The sequence below is a fragment of the Jaculus jaculus genome, chromosome Y, assembly GCF_020740685.1.
Source record: "Jaculus jaculus isolate mJacJac1 chromosome Y, mJacJac1.mat.Y.cur, whole genome shotgun sequence".
Lineage (NCBI taxonomy): Eukaryota > Metazoa > Chordata > Mammalia > Rodentia > Dipodidae > Jaculus > Jaculus jaculus.
In genome coordinates this window covers 9490379-9511850 of record NC_059126.1, presented here as the reverse complement: position 1 = coordinate 9511850, position 21472 = coordinate 9490379, and the positions used below count along the sequence as shown (strand labels likewise).

Genomic DNA, 21472 nt, shown 5'->3' with positions numbered 1-21472 from the left:
CATTAAAGCATGCTTTTTCCTTCCCTAGAGCCTGCTCTGGGTATTTTGCTGCCAACATTGAATACACTTCCAGTATGTATTACTTGCTGTCTTTATACATATACATTGTTTATGTGTACTTTGATGTCTGTTTTCTTTGAGGTTTGTTGTGAAAAGTTCAAATGTCTCTGAACTGCATTGGAAGATAAAGTCTGCATGGTGTTCATGTCTATAAGTCATCAAATATGAAATAATATAGGTTATTATATATCATAAAATATGACACAGCCCTTTATTCATGGTTGATCTCATCAGATATAAGGCATGTGTAACTTAAAGAGGTATGAGGACCAGGTGTGGTATTGTATACATGTATACCTAACTCCGAGGAGACTGAGGCAAAAGGATTAGAATGTTGAAGACAGGCTGAGGTACTTATCAAGTTTCTGTCTCAAAATCAAAAAGAAAACAAAACAAAATAAAAAAGTCAATATTACAGGGTTAGTGGCAGATTAAATATGAGTACCACTCTCACTGCTATCCTGATAATCACCTCCAAGGACATGGTGGTAGATACTGAAGTGACTCAAAATTCATCAAATTTAGGGCTGGGGATGTAGCTTAGCATTACACGCACTTGATTTCAAACGCTAAGGTCCCACATTCTGTCCCTAGTACCCACATATGCCAGAGGCAGCAGGACAAATTAATTGGTTGCTTATGTGCAGTGGCTAGAATATCTACCATGCCCATTCTCCCTCCCTCCCCCCCTCCCTCCCTTTCCCCCCGCCCCCCGTGCCTGTTAATACTTGCACTGAGGAGGCCGATGTAGGATGACCACTGTGAGTTCCAGGATATATCATAAATTCCAGGTCTAAGTGGGATAGAGCTTGATTCTACCTTGAACAGTAAAACTAGAATAACAACAACAAAAAATCTTTGAAGTCAGTTATGCAGACCAATTACTCACCCCAAAGAGACTGACAAGTGCCTTTGGAGGCTCAGGGGACATTCATTCTAGAAGAGGAGTTGAAAGAATAGCCATAGTGTAGGAAATATATGTTGTGATGTTAACTACACACACACACGAGACACACGGAGAGAGAAGGGGGGCTGACTGCTACATTTTTGATCCTACAGTGAAGGCTGGTAAACCCACAGAAGAGGGGGAGTTGTGGATTGAAGTGGAAGAGAGGGAGCATAACAGTATATACCCTTGGACATAGGACCAGTATGCAAGATGTTCACACCCCACAGTTCTCAGTTTACAAAATATACTTGGTGTAAGGCAATGGACTTAACTTTGTAGTAGAATGTTTGCCTACCATGCTCAAGGCCCTAGATTTGGTTTCTACCAACTAAGTAAGTGGTGTGTTTGTTTTAATCTATCAAAGGAGATTAGAGTTTACCTAAATTACCAATAACTGAGCAATAAAGCTTTGTGGTAGTTTTCTGACATATGCCCCTATATGGGCAGTCCCATATAAAGTATGTGAATCATAAGTTTTCCCAGTCTGTCAGCTGCTGACATGGTCTAACATTTACTAGTGATGGGAGGGATGAAATTAATGGAAACTTAAAAGAATTTGATCAGTAAATGCTCTATGTATATTCTTATACTACAAAAATAGAAAAGATTGATGGATAAGAAAAGTTTGGTGGGGTGAAATGGATTACCAGTGAAGACATTTGCCTGAGAAGCCTAAGGTCCTTGGGTCAATTTTCCTGGACCCATGTAGGCCAGATGTACAAGAGGGCACATGCATTTGCAGTTTGCTTGCAGTGGCTTAAGGCCCTGGCACACCCATTCTATCCTTTTATTTGCCCCTCTCACTGTCTCACAAATAAATGAAATAATCAATAAAATATTTACCAAAAGAAGAGTTTAGCTAGAATCATAACTTACCAAACCTCTAAGACTTTTTTCCTTCCCATTCATTCTGGTATTTAAGGCATTGCCTTGATTACTTGCATCAGGATCATGATTACCAGTTAATTCCATGCTTAACACAATACAAGCAAATCTTTCTTTCACATTTCCACATTGAGTTCTGCTCTCCTTTTATGGTTCCTGATTTATATTCTTCTAATCAAATGTGAATGGCTTATCTTACTTTTATCCTTACCTACAAATGTAAGGAGCTTTTGACTAGGTTGCCACTAGTCCTCACAGAGTGTGCTTAACCATTTAATTTATTGCTCTTCACACAGCTTGCTAAGTTGTGGGGTTCAGCCTGGTAAGCTTATCTAGATCAATGACAGTTTCAATAATATGATATAGGTTAGTGCCCTCCCCCCCGCCCCAAACGCACACAGCATTTCTGTCTGTCTGCTGCTGTTTTAGACTCAGGAGGTTCTGTCTTTTGTTTTATTTTATTTTCATTATTTTTTGCAGATTACTTTCTTCTCCTTCCAACTCTTTGTAGTGATTAAAGATGCTCCCTATGTATACTGCCATTACAATACACTACAAAGAATAGAAACGATTGCTGGTAATATAATAGTCATAGTGTAGGAAGTATATTTTGTGATGTTGTCTATACATCCCCCACCACACACAGACAGTCAGAGAAGTGGGGTAGGGAAAGTTGTACATTCATGATCCTACGGTGAAGGCTGGTAACTCCACTGAAGATGGTGATTAGTGCAATGAAGTAGAAGAGAGGGAGCATAACAGTATATACCCTTGGACATAGGACCAGTGTTCTCAGTTTATAAAATAAACTGATGCTGGACTGGTGAAATGGATTACCAGTGAAAGCATTTGCCTAAGTAGCCTAATAACCTTGGGTCAATTTTCCTGGACCCATGTAGGCCAGATGCACAAGGGGGCACATGCATCTAGAGTTTGCATGCAGTGCTGAAAAGCCCTAGCACACCCATTCTCCCCTTTAATCTACCCCTCTCACTCTCTCTCACATAAATGAAATAATAATTAAAAATATATAGCAAAAGAAGAACTTTTCTAGAAGCATAAGCTTCCCAATACTCTAGGACTTTTCCCCTTCCTATTCATTCTGGTCTTCAAGTCATTTCCTTGATTATTTGCATCAGGATTATGGTTACCAATTAATTACATGCTTACTGCTTTCCCAGCAAATGTATCTTTTTCATTTCCACACTGAGTTCTGCTCTGCGTTTCAGGTTCATGATTTATATACTTTTTATCAAATGTGAATTTGTTTATCTTACTCTTTTCCTTGTCTTCATAGGTAGTAGGAGCATTTTACTAGTTTGCCACCTGTCCTCACAGAGAGTGTGCTTAACCATTTAAATTACCACTATTCACAAAGTTTAACTTGTAAGGTTCAGCCTGTTAACCTTATGTATATTAATGACAGTTTCAATAATATGGTATAGGTTAGTGCCTCTTTCCCCCGACCCTCCACACAACAGTCCTATATGTGTGCTGTTGTTTTAGACTTAGGAGGTTCTGTCTTTTGTTTTGTTTTATTTTATTTTCATCATTTTGGAGATACTGTCTTTTCCTTTAGACAGTTAGTTAGGGATGAAAGAACTTTTTTTCTCCATTGTAGTCTGAAATGTGGAAAGGAAACTTACCTATCTGTTAAAAGGAATGGAATCATTTATGAATTACCTAGGGTAACCAGTAATACTTACAAGAGTAAATTAAAACAGAAATTAAAATATATATCACGTTTGTTCCTGTCATAAATTCCTTGTAATGGGAAGCCTTAACTATCCTCACCTTGTTCTGGGACCAGTTGGATTGGGGAGTGTTTGCAAGAGGAGTGGGCCAAAGTGGACAGAGTGGCACACCAGTAGCAATTCCAATGTTAACTTGGCGGTTGGAAATTGTAGTTGGAGTGGCTATAGAACTTAAATGATCCTAATTATCATGTTTTGAAAAAAAAAGGAATGATGTTTAAGTTACATTTATCATTAAGTAAAGGTAGTCAGCAGAAAATTCCTTTTCTTTTTAATATTTTTTTTCTTTCTTTCTTTATTTGAGAGTGACAGAGAGAGAAAGAGGTAGATAGATAGATATATATTTAGAGAGAATGGGCACGCCAGGGCCTCCAGCCACTGCAAACGAATTCCAGATGCGTGTGCCACCTTGTGCATCTGGCTAACGTGGGACCGAGGGAACCGAGCCTTGAACCGGGGTCCTTAGGCTTCACAGGCAAGCGCTTAGCTGCTAAGCCATCTCTCCAGCCCCAGAAAAACTTCACTGACACCACTGCTGATTCTGCTGGGCTTGTTACCTTTCAATGATAGCCCAGAGGATTTTTTTTAAATTAGAATTAGGAATTACTTTTAAATGATTTATGTACACAGTGTCTTATAAAGTCATGTTGATGATATTCTTAGCCTGCTCCCTCTTCTCCCTGGTTTACAGATACTCTCCTCTTAGCGCATTATGGGTCATGCATTGTAGGGTTAGCCATCAGTAATGGGTAAGAGTCAAGGTCTCTGTACATATGACCCAATATGTGGCTCTAATATTCTTTCAGCCCCCTCTTGTGCAAATTTTCCTCAGCCATGTTGGCTTCATTTTACATCTGCTTTAGTGATGAAGTCTTGGGAGCCTCAACTCCTACCACACCAGATATCTAGAGACACAATATGTGATTTTTATGGATACATTTTCAATATTCATGGTTTTTTTTTAAATTTTTATTTAGTAAGTTGTTATTCTAGCTCAGGAAGACCTGGAACTCCCTATCTAGCTCAGGATGGCCTTGAGTTAAAACAATCCTCCTTCCCTGGCTTCCAGAGTACTGAAATTAACAGCATGTCTCACCACTATAAATATTTCATTTATAATTGTTTAATCACCCTTTATTTCAATGTTATGTTTTATTTATACTTATTATTTTGTATAGATTTTATTGAAAATTCCAACAGGCCCATAAGGGAGTAATCGCATAAGGTTCTACTCTGCTTTATACTTAACTGTTCTTCCCTCTCTCTGTCAGTGGAATCTCCAGACCCCGAGAGACTATTACAGTGCCCTTATGATAAAAAGCACCGCATCAGGGCCTGCAGGTTTCCATATCACCTTATCAAGTGCAAAAAGGTAGGCTAATTTTTGTTTGTAATTCATCCTCTCATTACATTTGAAGTGCTTCACATGTCTAGATTTTAGATGGTATGGAGGCATATGTCTTTAATCTAGGCACTTAGAAGTGTCACTGTGTGTACAGGGACAGCACGTCCCTGGAGATGCCCTATCCTGAATTGTTAAAAGGTCAAACACAAACAAAAAGGAGACATCTGTAAAGTGCAAGTAATTTTAACTTAAATGATTTCTTTCTTCCCACTTCCTGGCCTTATTTCTCTTTTACTGCTCCTTTCCTCCCTTTCTCCCTGCCCTCCTTCATTTACTTATGAGTGTGGTTTAGCTTATATGCAAACCAGAGCATTTGGACACTGCAGCATGTCTCCAGACATATGTGTCTGGCTTATCATAGGTACTGAGGAATCAAAGCCAGGCTGTCAGGCTTTGCAAGAATGTATCTTTAACTGCTGCTCCTCTTCCCAGCCCCAAACGGAAATGTTTAAATGAGTGTCAAAGTGGTTGGGTGAGTCTATTTTTGTGTTAAATACCAACACTGAGAAAAGGGAGTATATCAGTATTTTTCTCTTTGGTTTTCTTCCCTTAACTGGTGGCAGTAACATCCTTTAAAAACAGTGTCTCTCAAGTAATCTTTTGTATGTATTTCTATTTGAGATGGGAAAGTATGGGCATGCCATTCCCTTTTGAACTCCCTCTCAGGCTGGCCTAAAATTCAGTGTTTCTCCAGTTTTGGCCTTGTGAGTGTAAGGCATGTGTCACCACACCTGGCAACCTTAATTTGAGCCAGGATTTCTCACTAAACGTGGAGATCTTAGAGTGAATTAGACTCAGTGGATAAAAAGCCCTGGGATCTCTTCTCTCCACCTCCCAATCTCTGGCATCATGTGCCATCATTTTCCTCTTACTGGAATTTTGGTAATGCACACTAGATCCTCATCAATGTGCCTCAAGCACTTTATTAACCCAAGCTCCTCCTCAGCTCTGTCTTTTTGTTTAGAATGATGTTCCATGTAGTGCAACTTATGGCACATTCAATGCCAGAATAAACTTGAAGTGATCCACCTGCCTCAACTTCACAACTGGCCCACTATATCCTGCTACAAATTACTTCGTGTTACATACCTGAGGTTTTATTTCCGAAGGTTCTTTTTCTTAATTTTTAATTTAAATTCCTTTAATTATATAGTATATTTTTTTCAAATTCACTCAATCATTACCCTCTCTTTTCCCTGCCCCATTTTCAGTTTTCCCTGTTCTTTTCCCAAATAATGATGGGTGAGTTCAGGCCATTAATATTTAGGGTAATGACTGTGAGATTTGATTTGTTCCCTGCCATATTGTGGTGGTAGATGTGTGTTGATGTTTTCATGGCCTTAGATGGTTTTTGTGCCTACTGTGTGTTTGGTTGTTGTGATCTGCTTCTTGTATGCATTTGGTATTTCATTTCTTGTTTGTGGAGAATTTCCTGAAATACTCTCTGTAGGTTTCATTTTGTGTTCATATAATTGTAAAGCTGAGTTTTGTCATGGAAAGCTTTTCTTTCACCATCTATTATGAGGGATGCTTTTGCCAGTAGTTTGGGTTGGAAGCAAAAGGTTCTTAGACTTTGGAGATTTTCACTCCAGGCCCTTCTAGCTTTCAGGGTTTCCATTGAGAACTCTAAAATAATTCTGATGGGGATACCTTTGAAAGTGGTGCTCTGTTTTTCCCTAGATGCTTCTAGGATTTTATCTTTGGTGTCAATATTTAGAGTCTTAATGATAATATGTCTTGGAGAGTTTCTCCTTTGGTCTAGTCTGTTTGGAGTTCTGTTGGCTTCTTGTATCTTGATGGGCCTTTCTTTTAAGAGACTGGGGAAGTTTTCTTCAATTATTTTGTTAAATAAGTTCTCCATGCCTTTGCTCTTAAATTCTTCTCCTTCTGGTATTCCAATGATTCTGATATTAGGATGTTTAAGTGTATCCTACAATTCCCTCATGTTCTACTCACAGAAACTTTTGAACTTACTGAAGTTTTTGAACTCTCGAAACCTTTCTTCCATTTTGTCTTCCAGATCATAGTTTCTATCTTCTACTTGGCTGGCTGTGTTCTTGAGAGCCTCTGGAGAGTCTAAGACTTGTTCAATTAAGTTTGCATTTTCTACTACTTTTCTATGTATCATTTTCATTGCTTTGTCAAGCTCCCTTTTCACATCATTTTCTGATTTTCTTGATGAATGTTGGAATTCATCCTTGCATTTCTTTATGTCTTCATTTAGTATGGCCAGCTGATTCTTAAGGTCCTCTTTTTTTCACTCTCCCTCAAGTCTATTAACTCTTTGAATTCCTTCCAATCTGTTATCTATTTATTATAGTTTCGTGATGGTAGCATCCACATGGTTTTCGGTCCTTTGTTGCTTTACAGCAAGTTCTACAGTAGGTTGGACAGGGTTGCATTGCTCATAGCTTCAATTTGATGTTCTGATCCTCATAACTCTTCTATGTTTTGGTTAGATGCATTCATTGTAGGACTGGGTGGTCTATCTGGGTTTCTTGCATTTGATTTTTCATGTTATTCCTTTGCACTGTGGTCTTCCCATGACAGTGTATGGGCAGGTAGGTGGGTGGATCAGCCTGGGCTCTAGCACAGTGGGAATCTGAGCAGACTGGGGAAGTTGCCAGGCAGCCTGGGCTTTGGCTCCCATTTGCCAAAGCTGCCTATGTACTGCCTGACATGGGCGTCAAAGTTGCCTGAATTCTCAAGAGGCAATGGGCCAAAGTTGCCTGCATTCAAACTTGGAGGGGGACTGAGGTACCAAGCCCTGAAGCAGCCCAAGCTCTGACTGGGAACACTGGGACCCAGAAATAGTCTGCGCTCCCCTGCCACAGGAGAATGTAGGATGGCAGGCGGATGGCAGGCAGACAGGTAGCGGGGAGCACCTTAGCTGGTACAAGCGAGAGCACAGTCTGGGCTTGTGTGGCAGTTGCTGTGGGACTGGGCTTGCTGAACAGTAATGTGGGCAAGTGTGCAGAGCAGTTTAAGCTTCCGCAGGCAGGGATTGATTGGCATGCGATCAGAGCTCACAGGTGGGCATAGCGATGTGGGGCGTGGAGTCACAGCAGTGGGGCACAATGGCAATTTGGTGTTAGGGGTGCTCTACCTGACCGCAAGGAGATCTGCGATTCCCTGTTTTGCCCACATCTATACCCTCCCTCTGATAAGAAGACCCGGAAGCCTTAATGTCTTGTTTTTCTTTTCCTGGGATTTGCAGCACAGCTAGGCAGTCACCATCTTGGCGGCAGGTCCGCCAGCTACATTATAAACAGATATTTTCCCATACCTTCTACACAATAGCAAGAATTGTGCAGCTATGCATTTGTGTTGCATTCTGGTGTTATGGTTCATCATGAATATCACCTTTTATAGACATGCACAGAACTTGGCCATTACAGCTTTTACTTTCGCAATGACCCTTGTGATGCCAAGAAAAAAAATAGGAGCTACATTTCAAATTGTTTGCTTACCCCTGTATAATCATAGAGATTTGTTGTTCATCTTGACAGTCATCAGAAAGATGCTTACATTTTGATGATTTTGAATTTTTTAATTCTTTGTATGAATAAAAAGTTCCATCTTAATTTTCTATTAGGGATATACCAAGTATAGCTGAGCTGCACATTTTTAGGGGAACTTGAGAGGAGTCAGTAAAAACAAAAGGCTGAGAAACTCTTCTTGGCTTCAAGAAATCCAAACAGTTAACTGATTCCTTCATTTTGATTCCACAGAATCATCCTGATGTTGCAAAACAACTGGCTACATGTCCATTCAATGCTCGTCACCTGGTTCCAAGGGCTGAACTGAGTCATCATATCTCAATATGTGATGACAGGTGTTGTATAGAGCAGGATGTGGGTAAGCCTGGCTAGTTCAAAGGTTCCACAACTACAACTGACTCATTCATGTGTACATTGTGCTATATTGTGAGCAGAATTCTGCTTTCACCTTTTAAAACACAGTATATTGTCTTATCTCCAAGATTTTTATAAGTTAGGTGATCACACTGTTTTCTCTTCTAAACAGCCTGCTTCATATTCTTGGGGCTGGTTATGAGATAAGTTTGTAAAATGCTGGACTAATATGCACAAAGTTCCTATTTGGTCCTCAGCATTAAATGAATCTGATGGGAACACATTTTCCTGTAATACCAGCACTCAGGGTGGAAGCAGGAGGACCAAGGAACTCGAGGTCATCCATGGCTACACAGTGACCTTGACACTAGCCAGTACCAAATGCTGTCATCTCAATACATACATATATTTATTTCTGTATCTAGGTATCTTAACTGTATCAATGTCTATTTTTTTTATTGCCATGTATATGATGTTTGTCTTTGTTTCTGCTTCCTTTTCTTATCTTGCCAACTTTTGTTCTAACCAAGTTTTTAACAAAACTGCCTTGTAAGGCTGTAATGCCTTTTGCACAATAACATGGCAGTCTCTCCTTTATAAATAAATTTCTTGTCTTGCAGTCATCCCCACCAGGAACCCTGGAGAAGACACTCTGCCTAAGAGCACATTGCAGCACCCTCCTTGTGATGAAGACTGGGATAAAGGTAAATGTCTCTACAGCTTTTACTTCAGCATATGTAAATCTCAAGCCATTTGCCTAAGACAGAAGGAAAATTTTCTTTTTTCTTACCGTACCATATTGTTCAAAAAGCCTTTCTAATTTTCATGGGCCCCCAGTTGAGCTCATTTGTGTCACCAAGCAAATATGTAGAATACTTTATGCCTCTTGATTGGCAAAATCGCTTCTTGACATGTGCTTTCTCTTATAAATTCTATTTGATATATGTGTTTGATATTATGAGGCAAGGGAAATATTATGTATTCTCGGTGTTTATATCCTGTAACTAAATTCCTACCTCTATGTCACATGGGGGAGGATGATCAAGTTTTACTTGCATTACAAACTTAGAGGTAGTACTGATCATCTTACAATGAACTATAACTGTGTCTTATGTTGGTTGTCACTAATGAATTTTTGCTTCCTTTGGCAGAATTGGCTGAAGAGAATAACACCACCCCATTTATCTGGGGCACAACCAGTTTCTGTGACAATAAATGGTAAATGCATTGGTTTTCCTCTCTCCAGTACCTCCTAAACTCTATGTGTTCCATTACAAAAACAAAAGAAAGAAAGGGAAAATAAACAGAAACAAAGAAAGAATTAATGATAGAAAAAAAGGAAAGGGAAAGAATGGAAAGGCAAGAGAAAAGAAAGTCAAGATGTGAGGCAAATCAAGAGGCCAGAGTCAAGGAAAGAAGCAAGAGGCAAGGCAAAAGGTTAGGCAAAATACCAGGAGAAACAAGAGGCAAGGAGAGGGAACTCAAGACTAGTGTACAGGCACAGCAAGGAAAGGCAAGAAGGAAGCATGGGAAGCAAGAGCCAAGGTGAGCTGAGGCAAGAGTCAAAGTGATGGAAGAGGAGAATTAATACAAGAGGGCAGGAAAGAGACAAAGCAAGGCTATAGTCAAGGTGAGGCCAGGCAAGAGTCCATTCCAGGAAAGGGGAAGATAAAGGAAGAGACAAAGCAAGGGGCAAGGGAGGCAAGGACAGCTGTGTGGCAAGGCAAGGAACGAGGTGAGACAACATAAGGCAAGGCAAATAAGAAACAATAGCAAGGCAAGAGCCCAGTCAAAGTGTGTCCACTTAAGGCAACAGGGCAGGCAAGACAGGGGAAGAGGCCAGATAAGGGAAGAGAATGGTAAGGCAAGGAAACGGTACAGGCAAGGCAAGGGGAAAGAAGGAGCCTAGGCAAAGTGCCAGGGCATGCTACAGTCCTGGCAAACAAGGTGAAAGGCAAGTCAAGAGGCAACGGCATGGCCTGGGAACAGGTAAGCAAGGGAGGAGGAGAGGCCAGAAAAGGCAAGGGGCCAGGCAAGGCTGTTAGGCAGCATAGAAAGTGGCCAGGCAGGTGACAAGAGGACATACAAGAGACAAGAGGCCAGGAAGGTTCAGAGCCTAGGCATGAAAGGCCAGGGAACTCTATAGGCCAAGCAAGAAGGAAGGTTGTGTAGGAGTTTACGCAAGACAAGAGGCAGGTCAGGAAAGGCAAGATTAAAGGAAGGCAAGAGTGTAGATAGGCAAGAGATTGTACAAGGAAGGAGGGCAGGCAAGGCAGTCAAGGCAAGGCAAGTAAAGCAAGTCAATAGGCCAGGCAAGACTACAAGTAAGGCAAGTAAAGAGGAAAGCAAAGCAAGAGGGAAGGTAAGGCACCAGGGAATATAATGCTAGGCATGAGGCAAGATGAATAGGCATGCGTGGTAAGAGACAGTACAGGGAAAATAAGGCAAGGAAAGGCAATGCTGCCCAACAGATAAGGCAAGGGGACGCAATGCCAGTCAACAGACAAGGCAAAGGGAAAGGCCAGACAACAGGATATGCAACATGCCAGAGAAAGCAAGAGGTGAAGCAAACCAAGAGGCAAGTTTGCGCAAGGCTAGCCCACTGAAGGGCACCACAAAGTTAGGGAAGAGGCAGAGTGATTCAAGATGCAAGTTAGGGAAAGGCTGCAGGCAAAGCAATTCAGGAGCATGTCAAAGCAAGAGATAAGGCAAGGAAAGAGGCAATGCAAGGCAAGTGATAAGGCAGGGCATGTTAAGGCAAGACAAGAGGCAAGTCAAGGAACAAGGTAAGGGAGGATGTAACTCAAGGCAAGACATTCAGGGCATGACGGAAAAGGCAAGTTAAGGCACGGTAACAAGTGAGGCAAGAGTGAAAGCAAGAAGCAAGTTAATACAAAAGGAAAATAAATAAAGAGGGAAGGCAACAAAGTGGCAATGCAACTCAGGAGGCAAGGCAAGGCAAAGCAAGAGACAAGGCAAGGCAAGGCAAAGTCCACAATCTTTCCTTGTTGCTGGTGTTTCATTGGTTATATTCAACAGGTAATTTTAGTGGTATTTTTCCCTATTTCTTCTTTGATACACGATCATGGTATTGTTATTGATCAGTGAAAGCACAAAAATGTTACCTTATTGGGTTACAGAGGAGGAGTACTCCTTGGCATTCTTGGTTGTTTTCTTTTGTAAGTTCCTAGATTGTTTCTTTATTGGCAAATAGAATATGAGAGTATGGGAGCAGCAGGACTTCTTACCACTGCAAAAAATGTCTACAAACATGTGCTACTTTGTACATCAGGATTTATGTCATATGGGTGCTGAGGAATTGAACCTGGGAAAGCCAGCTAAGGAACCAAATGCCTTTAAATGTGCAGCCACCTGCCCATAACTGTAGATGGTATGTTTGTGAATTTTTTTTAACCACATTTTCATTGATGACCAAGTCTCACACAAAAACTAAAGAGAAGATAAAAGTGAAGCAGAGTTGCGATTCCCTGGCACTCATATGATTACCGATAGATACAGCCAGTGGTTTGCAGTCTAAGGGCTCAGGAGGTAAAGACAGGTTTCCTGGGCCAAAGTGAGGGCGAAGAACTCTGTGGTTTCAAATGAAGTACCTTGGCAAAGTAAGTAAAGTGAAGAATCCTCAAGGAAGACACCATTGCCATCCTCCTATCTCCAAACATGCACCCATAAAGGTTTGCACATCGTGTCTCCACAAAAATTCTGAAGCCATTCCACTTAATTCATTTTTACTCCAGACACCCTGACTCTGTTAGAGGGGAGTCTTTACAATAGTTTGAGATTGGGAAGTCCAGTGTATTCATTGGGTAACAAAATGAATCATTACTCTTTATACTTACTTTTTATAACAAGTTCAAACCTCAGATTTCTCATTTCCCAACTTTAAACAGAAAAGAATAGTTCCAAATAAAATTAGGACTTTATCTGGATTTGAATGGAATAGAATAAAATTGTCTTTTTATAATCTTATTTTTTTTCCTGTTTGCTTGCTTGTTTTCTTTTGTTTTACTGTGTAGAGTCTCATTCTATCCCAGACTGACATTGAAAGAATAGTCCCACATTGTTCTTGAACTCAGAGAGATTCTCCTACCTCTAACTGCTGAGTACTGGGATTTAAGACATGTACCACAATGTCTGGAAATAGTAGCTAGGCTTTTATCAACTTTCTTTATATTTTGTGAGTCAAGGTCTCACTCTAGTATAGGCTGTCCTTGAACTCAGCTGTAGCACACTATGGCTTAAAACATGGCAATGCACACAGCTTCACCTTCCAAGTGCTGGGATTTATGGTGTGTGTTACTATGTACTCTTTGTATTTTATGTTCCCAAACATGAAATTCTAAATTTCTGTCTCAGGGTTACTGAAGTGAGTTGATAATTATTTATTTATTTATGTATTTATTTATTTAGTTATTTTGACGTAAGTTCTTGTTCTAGCATAGGCTGACTTGGAATTAATTATGTAGTCTCAGTGTGGCCTGAAACTCTTGCTGATTATTCTGCTGCCTCCTCAGTGCTATGATTAAAAGCATGTGCCACCATGACTGCCTCTGTGGATAATTTTTAAGGATATGCTATATTTCCAGAAGCAATATAGAAAATCTGAAAGATGAATTCTGACAGTTACAAATGTAAATTTGCCTCAGTATTAAGAGGCTTATATCACCAGATTTTATATTGTATTTATTTACCATGTATTGGGGACAAATAGATGGAGGGTGGGTTTAGGGGAGAGAAAGTGAGTATACATGGGCATGCCAGGGCCTCCATCCACTGAAAATGAACTCCAAATGCATGCATTATTACATTCATCTGGTGATACGGGGTACTGGGTATTCAAATATGAGTCCTTACACTAGTGAAGAAAGAACCTTAGACAATTTTAATGCTTCTCTTGAGGCCTGATGTTTGGCATTTTTAATGTGAAGGTAGATTATTTTCACGTATGGTGAGTTAATGATCATGGCATTCAACAAGGCAGTGGATGTCATTATCGTTAACATCAATTTCTAGAAAATGAAACTTTTTGGTTCCAGGCTAATGAGTGTTCAGAATAGGGAACATTCCAGGGAAGTGGAAATAAAATTCAGGTTGCTTGAAATGGATTTTCATTTCAGATTAAAGAAGGTGGTCTTTCACTGAGATTAAAGTCACATTCTTTGAGATAATGTGGGCCTACCAGAAAAAAATATTGATACGCTGACATAATGGTATTATTCTTCTTTGCTTGTTTATGTAGTCCTGCAAGCAACACAGCTATGGAACATAAAAGTAATCTGGCATCAGGCAAGCAAGTTCCAAAGACTCAGCCATGGAAAAACAGTAAGTAACATGGAGGCAAAATGCTTCAATACTGTTTCACTGCGTTGGCCACAGCAGAATGTAGGGTGCCTTGCTCCAGTCAAACATGCTGCATTTCGCAGCCAGGTCTCACCACCCCTGATATTACTGTGGTTACAAGTGCACATGACCACACCTAGATGTTTTCTTTGGATTCTGGTGACTTTAACTTAGGCAGTTTCAGCCTTCTGGTCTTGGCTGTCATGTCCAAAAAAAAAAAAAAAAAAAAAAAAAAGTACCTACATTAGTCAGCTTTCAGGCTCCAGTACAAACTTTCTAGTGTTACTTTGACATCCAAATTCCCTTTAAATCTTTAGTATTACTTGAGCTAAATTTTGAGTGAATAGAGGGTTGCCTTTAAACATCTCCTGTTTTATGTATTTTTTATTTTCTAAAACAATGAATTCACTAAATGAGATTTCAAAAGGCTTGTACAGAGGACTAGAGTAATGGCTCATTGGGGAAGAATGTTTTCACATAAGACCTAAGGGTCTGATTTTCCTTGAGTTCTGTATCCCACGATCCACATAAATAGTTGGGTATATCCACCTGCAGGTATAATCCTAGTCTTTCTGTGCAGTGGAGACTGAAGAATTGGTCAGGCTCCATTATTTTGTTAAATAAGTTCTCCATGCCTTTGGTTTGAATTTCTTCTCCTTCTGGTATTCCAATGATCCTGGTATTAGAACATTTAAGTGTATCCCATAATTCCCTCATGTGCTGTTCACAGGAGCTTTTGAACTTAGAAATTTTTGGACTCTCAAACTGTTTCTTCCATCTTGTCTTCCAGATCAGAGTTTCTATCCTCCACTTGGAGGACTCTTTTCTTGAGAGCTTCTAGAGAGTTTTGGACTTGTTCAATTAAGATTGCATTTTCTACTACTTTTCTATGAATAATTTCCATCCCTCTGCCAAGCTCCCTTTTCACATCATTTTATGATTTTCTTGATGATTCTTGGAATTCATCCTTGCATTTCTTTATGTCTTCATTTAGAATGGCCAGCTGATTTTTAAGGTCTTGAGCCAGCTTGACTAAATATGGCAGTTTCTGTTTCTATGAGACTCCATTTGAAAGAAGACAAGCAGAGCTGGGTGTGGTGGTGCACACCTTTAATCCCAGCACTCTGGAAGCAGAGGTAGAATGATTACCATGAGTTCAAGGCCACTCTCTGACTCCTTAGTGAATTCCAAGTCAGCCTGGGCTAGGGTTAGGATCTGTCGTAAAAAAAACAAATAATAATAAAAAAAAGTAGACCAGCAGGTGAATAGAAGACACCAACAATTCTCTATGATCTGTGTGAATGTGCACAAGGCATGGCACGTACATACACCTCATACACATAACTACCGACCTGGCTTAATAGAGCCAGGAATGTTAGCATATGCCTGGAATTTTAGCACTTGGGAAGCTGATGCAGGAGGATCAGGAATTCAAGGCCCAACAATGCTTCTGTGTTACTGTCGCAAACGCTTGATAGGTAAAGAACTATTTTCCTTAAACTTCAAGTGGTATCCTTTCACTAATTTTGAATTTTTTGAAATGTTACAATATATACAATAAATAATTGGCAATCTGTGTTTTGTACACATTGAGAGTGGAGTAACTTTCATTTGGCATGGTATGTTAATGTGGAACTTTTGTGTTCATAGGTGGATATGGACAGTAAATGAACATCTTTCACAAGTAAGTGTTTGACTTACATTTTGGTGCATCTTCAGATGCAAACTAGTCTTAACTGGACCTGAAGCATTTTGATTCCAATTTTCTTTCAGATTATGATGCCAAATTAAACCTTGGGATATGTACTTTTTTAAGTAGATAGCTTAAATTATGGCCTTCAACAGTAATGAACTAGCATTTAGTAGGTAAATTAGGATTGTAGCTGGATGGGGCATCTCATGGCTGTAATCTAAGCACTTACTCATTAGGCAGAGGTATGAATATTTCCATGGGTATGCGCCTATCATGCAACCACACGCTGTCTTCTGAGTCAGGTTATGATTGAGTCAGACTGTTCCGGAAAAGAACAAACAGGAAGAGGCAGGAGAATGAAAGAGAGAAAGATGAAGGAAGGAGAGAGAGGGAGAAGACAGAAGGGAGAACAAAGAAGGAAAGAAGAAGGAACAATATATGGATTATTGCTAGAAAAGGGTGAACTGTGAATTCCTTTCTGATATGCTTCCCTCGATGATTAGTGATCAGACACCGTAGAATTCTATTTAGTTTCTTAAAGCACCTCTTACAATAAAATCCTAAAAGTTTCTCTATATAAAGTCAAGTGTAGATGTTCATGCTTTGAGTTGAACTGTTTGCTCTTATACTATGAAAAGTTATTTTTCTATGAAAGTCATGAGGTGAAAGAAAGTTTGCCATTGTTTGGTATGAATTTTCTTTTTACTTCAGAGGTAGTATCTTACTGTGTACAGGGGCTTTGAACTAAAGATGTTAAAGCTAAAATGTCCCTGAGTACTGAGATTATATGGGGCTCCATGATATCCAGCAATTTTTAATCATCTTAAATAAAATAAATGAAGCATTTTTTGAAGTATTTTAACAGAATTCTCTAGCTGTTTGGAAGGATATAATAGAAGTAGAAGTATGATTTATTCCTTAAGGAGCAAGTATGAAAAACTAGATTTTCAACAATTAAAGCCACATCCTCACAAAGCTTTATATCCTGGGCTTGATGCCTCCGTACCTACATAACATTATAAATACATGGGACCTGAGAATCTGGATTTCATTGTGGTAGCAGTAGTCTGTTGCATGCCTTGATCTTCCTTCCTCTCTGTATATTTGCAAATAAATAAACAAAAATAAAAAGCTGGATGTGGTGATACAAAGCTAAACTCAAAAGCAGGGATGTACAAGCAGGAGGGAAAAGGACTTGAAGATAATCTTTGGCTTTATACATTTGAGCACAGCCTAGTCCACAATAGATTCTTCCATACAGCTTTCAAAAAATTACATGCTGTGTGGGGAGAAAGCTCAGCAATTAAAGATTCTTTTTTCTTTTTTTTTTAATTTAATTTATTAGTTTTCTTTTCGGCAAATACAGGCAATTTGGTACCATTGTTTAGGCTCATCTATGATCTACCCACTCACATTGGATCGTCCTTGTTAATGAAAATGGGTCGTGCATTGTGGAGTTAGCCCACAGTTATTGGTATGATAAATGTCTCTGCAAATCATGACCCAACATGTGACTCTGACATTTTTTCCGCCCCCTCTTCCGCAAAATTTCTCTGAGCCATGTTGGGTTCGTTTTTGGTCTGCTTCAGTGTTGAGGTGTTGGGGGCCTCTGAGACTCTGGCACTCTGATTTGGTAGGAGTTGATTTTTCTCTGTGTTGGTCTCCTTCCCCTTTGTGCTGGTATCTGGTTCACCAGAAAACATCACCCTTGTTTGTTTCGCCAATTGTCCTTAGTTTCTGTCGGGCCCCTTTTGAGGTATGTTGGGGCAGCTCTCTCCTTAGGATCTGCATCTGTCTGAAAAAGAAGCAGATTCTCCAACAGAGAGTAAGTTAGCACCCTGAAAATTGAGATAACACTTACTTTTTTTGATAGAGAGTTTGATAGGTGTAGGCCCTCTTGTAGCCCATGATTGATGGTAGCTTGATATTGGAGAGTGGGCTTATGTTTGGGTATGGTTCTGACTTGTTTCCCAGCTCCAGCTATGGGTCTCGTACCACTGAGGGGATCAGTTAGCCAAATCAAGAGCAGTTGGTTCCTCATCATGGCTGTGTGCCACTGTTGCACTTGTGTGGGCATCACATCAGGTTATTTGTTGCTAACTAGGTTAGACAATGAGTTGCTTGGACAGATCTTGGTCATTTCCCCCAGTCGCCTATGTAGCGCCTTCTGGCACTAGACACGCTGACTGTCTGAGGACTGACTGTCTCCTGGCTTCCAGCCATGCCGTTCGATTTTGCGTATCAGCTGCATGTGGAGTCTTCAGCAATAGGGTCTTACCACTGGCCTTTGGTGGGTCATCAAGTACTCTGACAGAAGTCTGTCATTGTTTTGGGAAACCTTGTAGGTTTCTCTGATCAAAAACTCATTGTGGATGGTAGCCCCAAGCTGGAACTGGGTGTTACAGGTCAGTGCCCACTAAGAAATTGAGGAAAAACATAACTCATATGGAAGAGTTAGAGAGGAGAGAGATAGAGGGGAGAAAGGGAGAGGGAGGGAGGGAAGATGTAGAAGATTTAGGTTAGTCTTGATCCTAACCTCTCCAGTGTCTTGTGGTTCAGTTGTTTCCTTTAAGGTACTAGGGAAGGTTCATCCATTTGGTCTATCTTTTAGTTAAAGGTTCTTGATGGCGACCTGTTCAACCAGGTTTAGTTCTTCAACAAAAAACAGAAATTCAAATGTAAAAGTGAGCACAAGTAACTGCTTTTCATTTTCATTAGCAAGAAATCCTGGCATGCACACATACAAAGACATAAGAACACAGACCTAGGCACATGCAAGCACAAACATTCAGACAAATGTAAATAAAGATTCATCTTTTCCATGGAATAGTCACTTTAAAAATTATATATAAGCAAACACATATAGATATAATTGCATTAATGAGCAAATAAGGCTACCCGAAAAAAGACTTACTAACATAAAATGATTGGAATTAATATAGAATTATTAAAAATGCACAGTTCATAGGGTCATACCTCCTCACTTGTTGAAATTTGAAAAGACATAGTTTGACATAAGATGTGTACATTGATGGCTGCATAGATTTTAATTCAGTTAGCAAGGTTCATGTATTCAGACGTAATAAAGAGACATTTTGAAGCCTATTGGTATTCTTTTATTATCCATAATGGACACCCAACGCAGACATTTAGAAGTACCTGGGTTGTATATGTGTCTCAGATATGGCTGGTAATACTCAGTTAAAGGAAGTAAGAACCTTTTTTCTCATTTCCTTACAGATGCCAGAATCTAGAAGAATCTTCATTATCCCTCCTATCCAAGGATTCTTACTTGCTTTTTTCCAAGTTTGATGATATATAAAGTAAACTGCATGATTTTCAAGCATAAAAGTATCTGCTCTACTTTTTCCTCTGTATGTCTGTAATGCCTCAGTTATTTGATCCCAGAATCCTCCTGAACATTGCTAAGTTAGATACCTTAACAGTTTAAATATCTACTGTGCAAAAATAAAAGACCACACCATTGTAGTTACTGGAACATACTGTTGTACTGTTATCATAAACAATCTAGCTAAAGTAGACTGGAAACATAGGTTGCAACATGTACCTGCATTTCTTTACTCTGAAAAACATGGACCAATATGTTTTAAGTAATTACGACCATGAGATTTTTGTAGTGTGTTGTTGCATGCTTTTCATCCAAGCACAAGGGAGACAAAGTTATGAGGTTCCTCCATGAGTTTCAGGCACAGTTCAGGACTACCAAGTGAGTGTGATTCATCCTGGGCTTGAATGAGACACTGCATCACCAAAAAGAAAATAAAAATGTACAGTTTATGATCAAGCATTGATTCATGCACAGAATTTGAGATGGTGATAGCATTTACACAGCAAACTGCTACAATCTTATGTGGATATCTTGCTGCCAGAATATTTTCAATATAGGATAATAATTTTGTATTTATCTCTCCATATTCCAGATGGAAAATATAGTTGCTAATGGGACCAAGGAGATTGGCCCAGAATATAAGTGCATTGGATGTAAAGTCTAATAACTAGGATGAGATTCATACCAAACCAAATAAAGCCAGATTTTGTAGAGCCTATGATTAACCCCAGCATGATGACTCAAGACAGGAAATAGAAATGAAGATCCTTGGATCTCATTGGAAGGCTGAGGCAAGAAGAAAGGTGTGTTTTCAGGAATAACCTGGGCTAGAGATTAAGGCCTTATATCACAAAATAAAAAGAACAGACTGAAATGTAGCTAACTGTGTAGGGTGCTTGCCTTGCATCCACAAAGCCAGGAGTGGGATCCCTAGCATTCATAAGCAAAATGTAATTGTGCATGCTTGTATTCCTAGCAATTGGGAGGTTAAAAGAAAAGTAAGAGAATCTCGAGATTATCATTAGAATAGGATGCAGGAAACACTGTTTCCAAACTAACATGAATAAGCCTAGAAAAGATAAAAATTCTAGAGCAATTGTGAAGGCTCTGCTTATCTTTTAATATATGTTTTTATTGTCAACTTCTACACTTAAGGAAAACAAACCATAGTATTTCTTTCCCCTCCTCCAGTTTTCCCTTCATAGCTCTGCTCTCTGTCATATCGCCTGCCTTTCTCCATTATTCTCTTTTAACTTAATGTCATCATGTTTTTCTCCTGCTCTGAGACTCTTGTGTAGGTATTGCTAGACATTGCAAAGTGTTGGATATGGAAGCCCAATTCTGTCTAGACAGTTGCATATTAAGAGAGGTACCCTTCCTTTAGCTCTTATGATCATTCTTTGCCTCTTCCCAACCTGACCAAGAGCCTTGGAGGGTGTGAGGTGTTTTAGTGTTGGACACTCCTCCATCCTTTTCTCTCTTTTGGGTCATCCCACTGGTGGTTGCCATATGAAAAGGGAAGTTTCTCTAACCAGAAATGTGAGTAGCATTAATCTGTGAGTATTATTCAGTATATGCTATGGGGCTATTTGGCTACAGAAATATATGTGTTTATCCAGACAAAACCAGGCTTTATACTATAAGGGATGGTCTACACTTGCCAGGCATGTATTCCTCCCATATAGTGGGCCTTCGGTGCAATTAGCAGTTGGTTTCCACCAGAGCAGCCATACAACTATTGAACTCATTCATTCATTTGGCCTATCCAGCTGAACTTGATGTTTCCAGTGTCCACTGTTTTCATTACTGATTTCTTCTATCTCTCATCAGGCTGCATATACTGTAGCCTTTTCCATCTTTAGTTGGCTGGCCTAAAGGGAGAATGTTTTGTACTCAGCACCAGCTTGATTTCACAATGACTCTGCCTCTCAGGCATGTGAAGTCTTCAACAATAGGGTCTTGCCATCTATTTCTCAAGGAAAACCAAGGGCCTTTGCAATAGCCTATCATGTTCTGGAGGCAACAGAGACCTCCCTGGCCAACAACTCACTGCAAGTCAACCCATGCATGACTCGGAAAATTTTCTAGAAATTAACTATGGTTTCTGACTGTGACATTATTCAAAAAAAGTATATTTTTATATGTATATTTGAAAATATTGAATT

At 39.7% G+C, this 21472-nt stretch overlaps 1 protein-coding gene across 1 annotated transcript; it reads left to right on the top strand.

The window, feature by feature from the left end:
• Positions 1–58: 58 nt before the first annotated feature.
• LOC123457082 (gametocyte-specific factor 1-like) lies at positions 59–19518 on the top strand. Its single transcript, XM_045141168.1, has 8 exons — positions 59–72; positions 4920–5020; positions 8785–8911; positions 9528–9611; positions 10059–10125; positions 14165–14247; positions 15916–15949; positions 19199–19518. Coding segments are annotated over exons 1-7 (480 nt in total). The 5' UTR covers positions 59–71; the 3' UTR covers positions 15933–15949; positions 19199–19518.
• The last annotated feature ends 1954 nt before the right edge of the window (positions 19519–21472 follow it).

What these genes read in the sequence shown, in the direction of transcription:
- LOC123457082 (XM_045141168.1), top strand. An exon ending in ACCTTATCAAGTGCAAAAAG is followed by an intron (nt 5,021 to 8,784) that starts GTAGGCTAATTT and finishes TTGATTCCACAG; the next exon opens with AATCATCCTGATGTTGCAAA. An exon ending in TTGTATAGAGCAGGATGTGG is followed by an intron (nt 8,912 to 9,527) that starts GTAAGCCTGGCT and finishes CTTGTCTTGCAG; the next exon opens with TCATCCCCACCAGGAACCCT.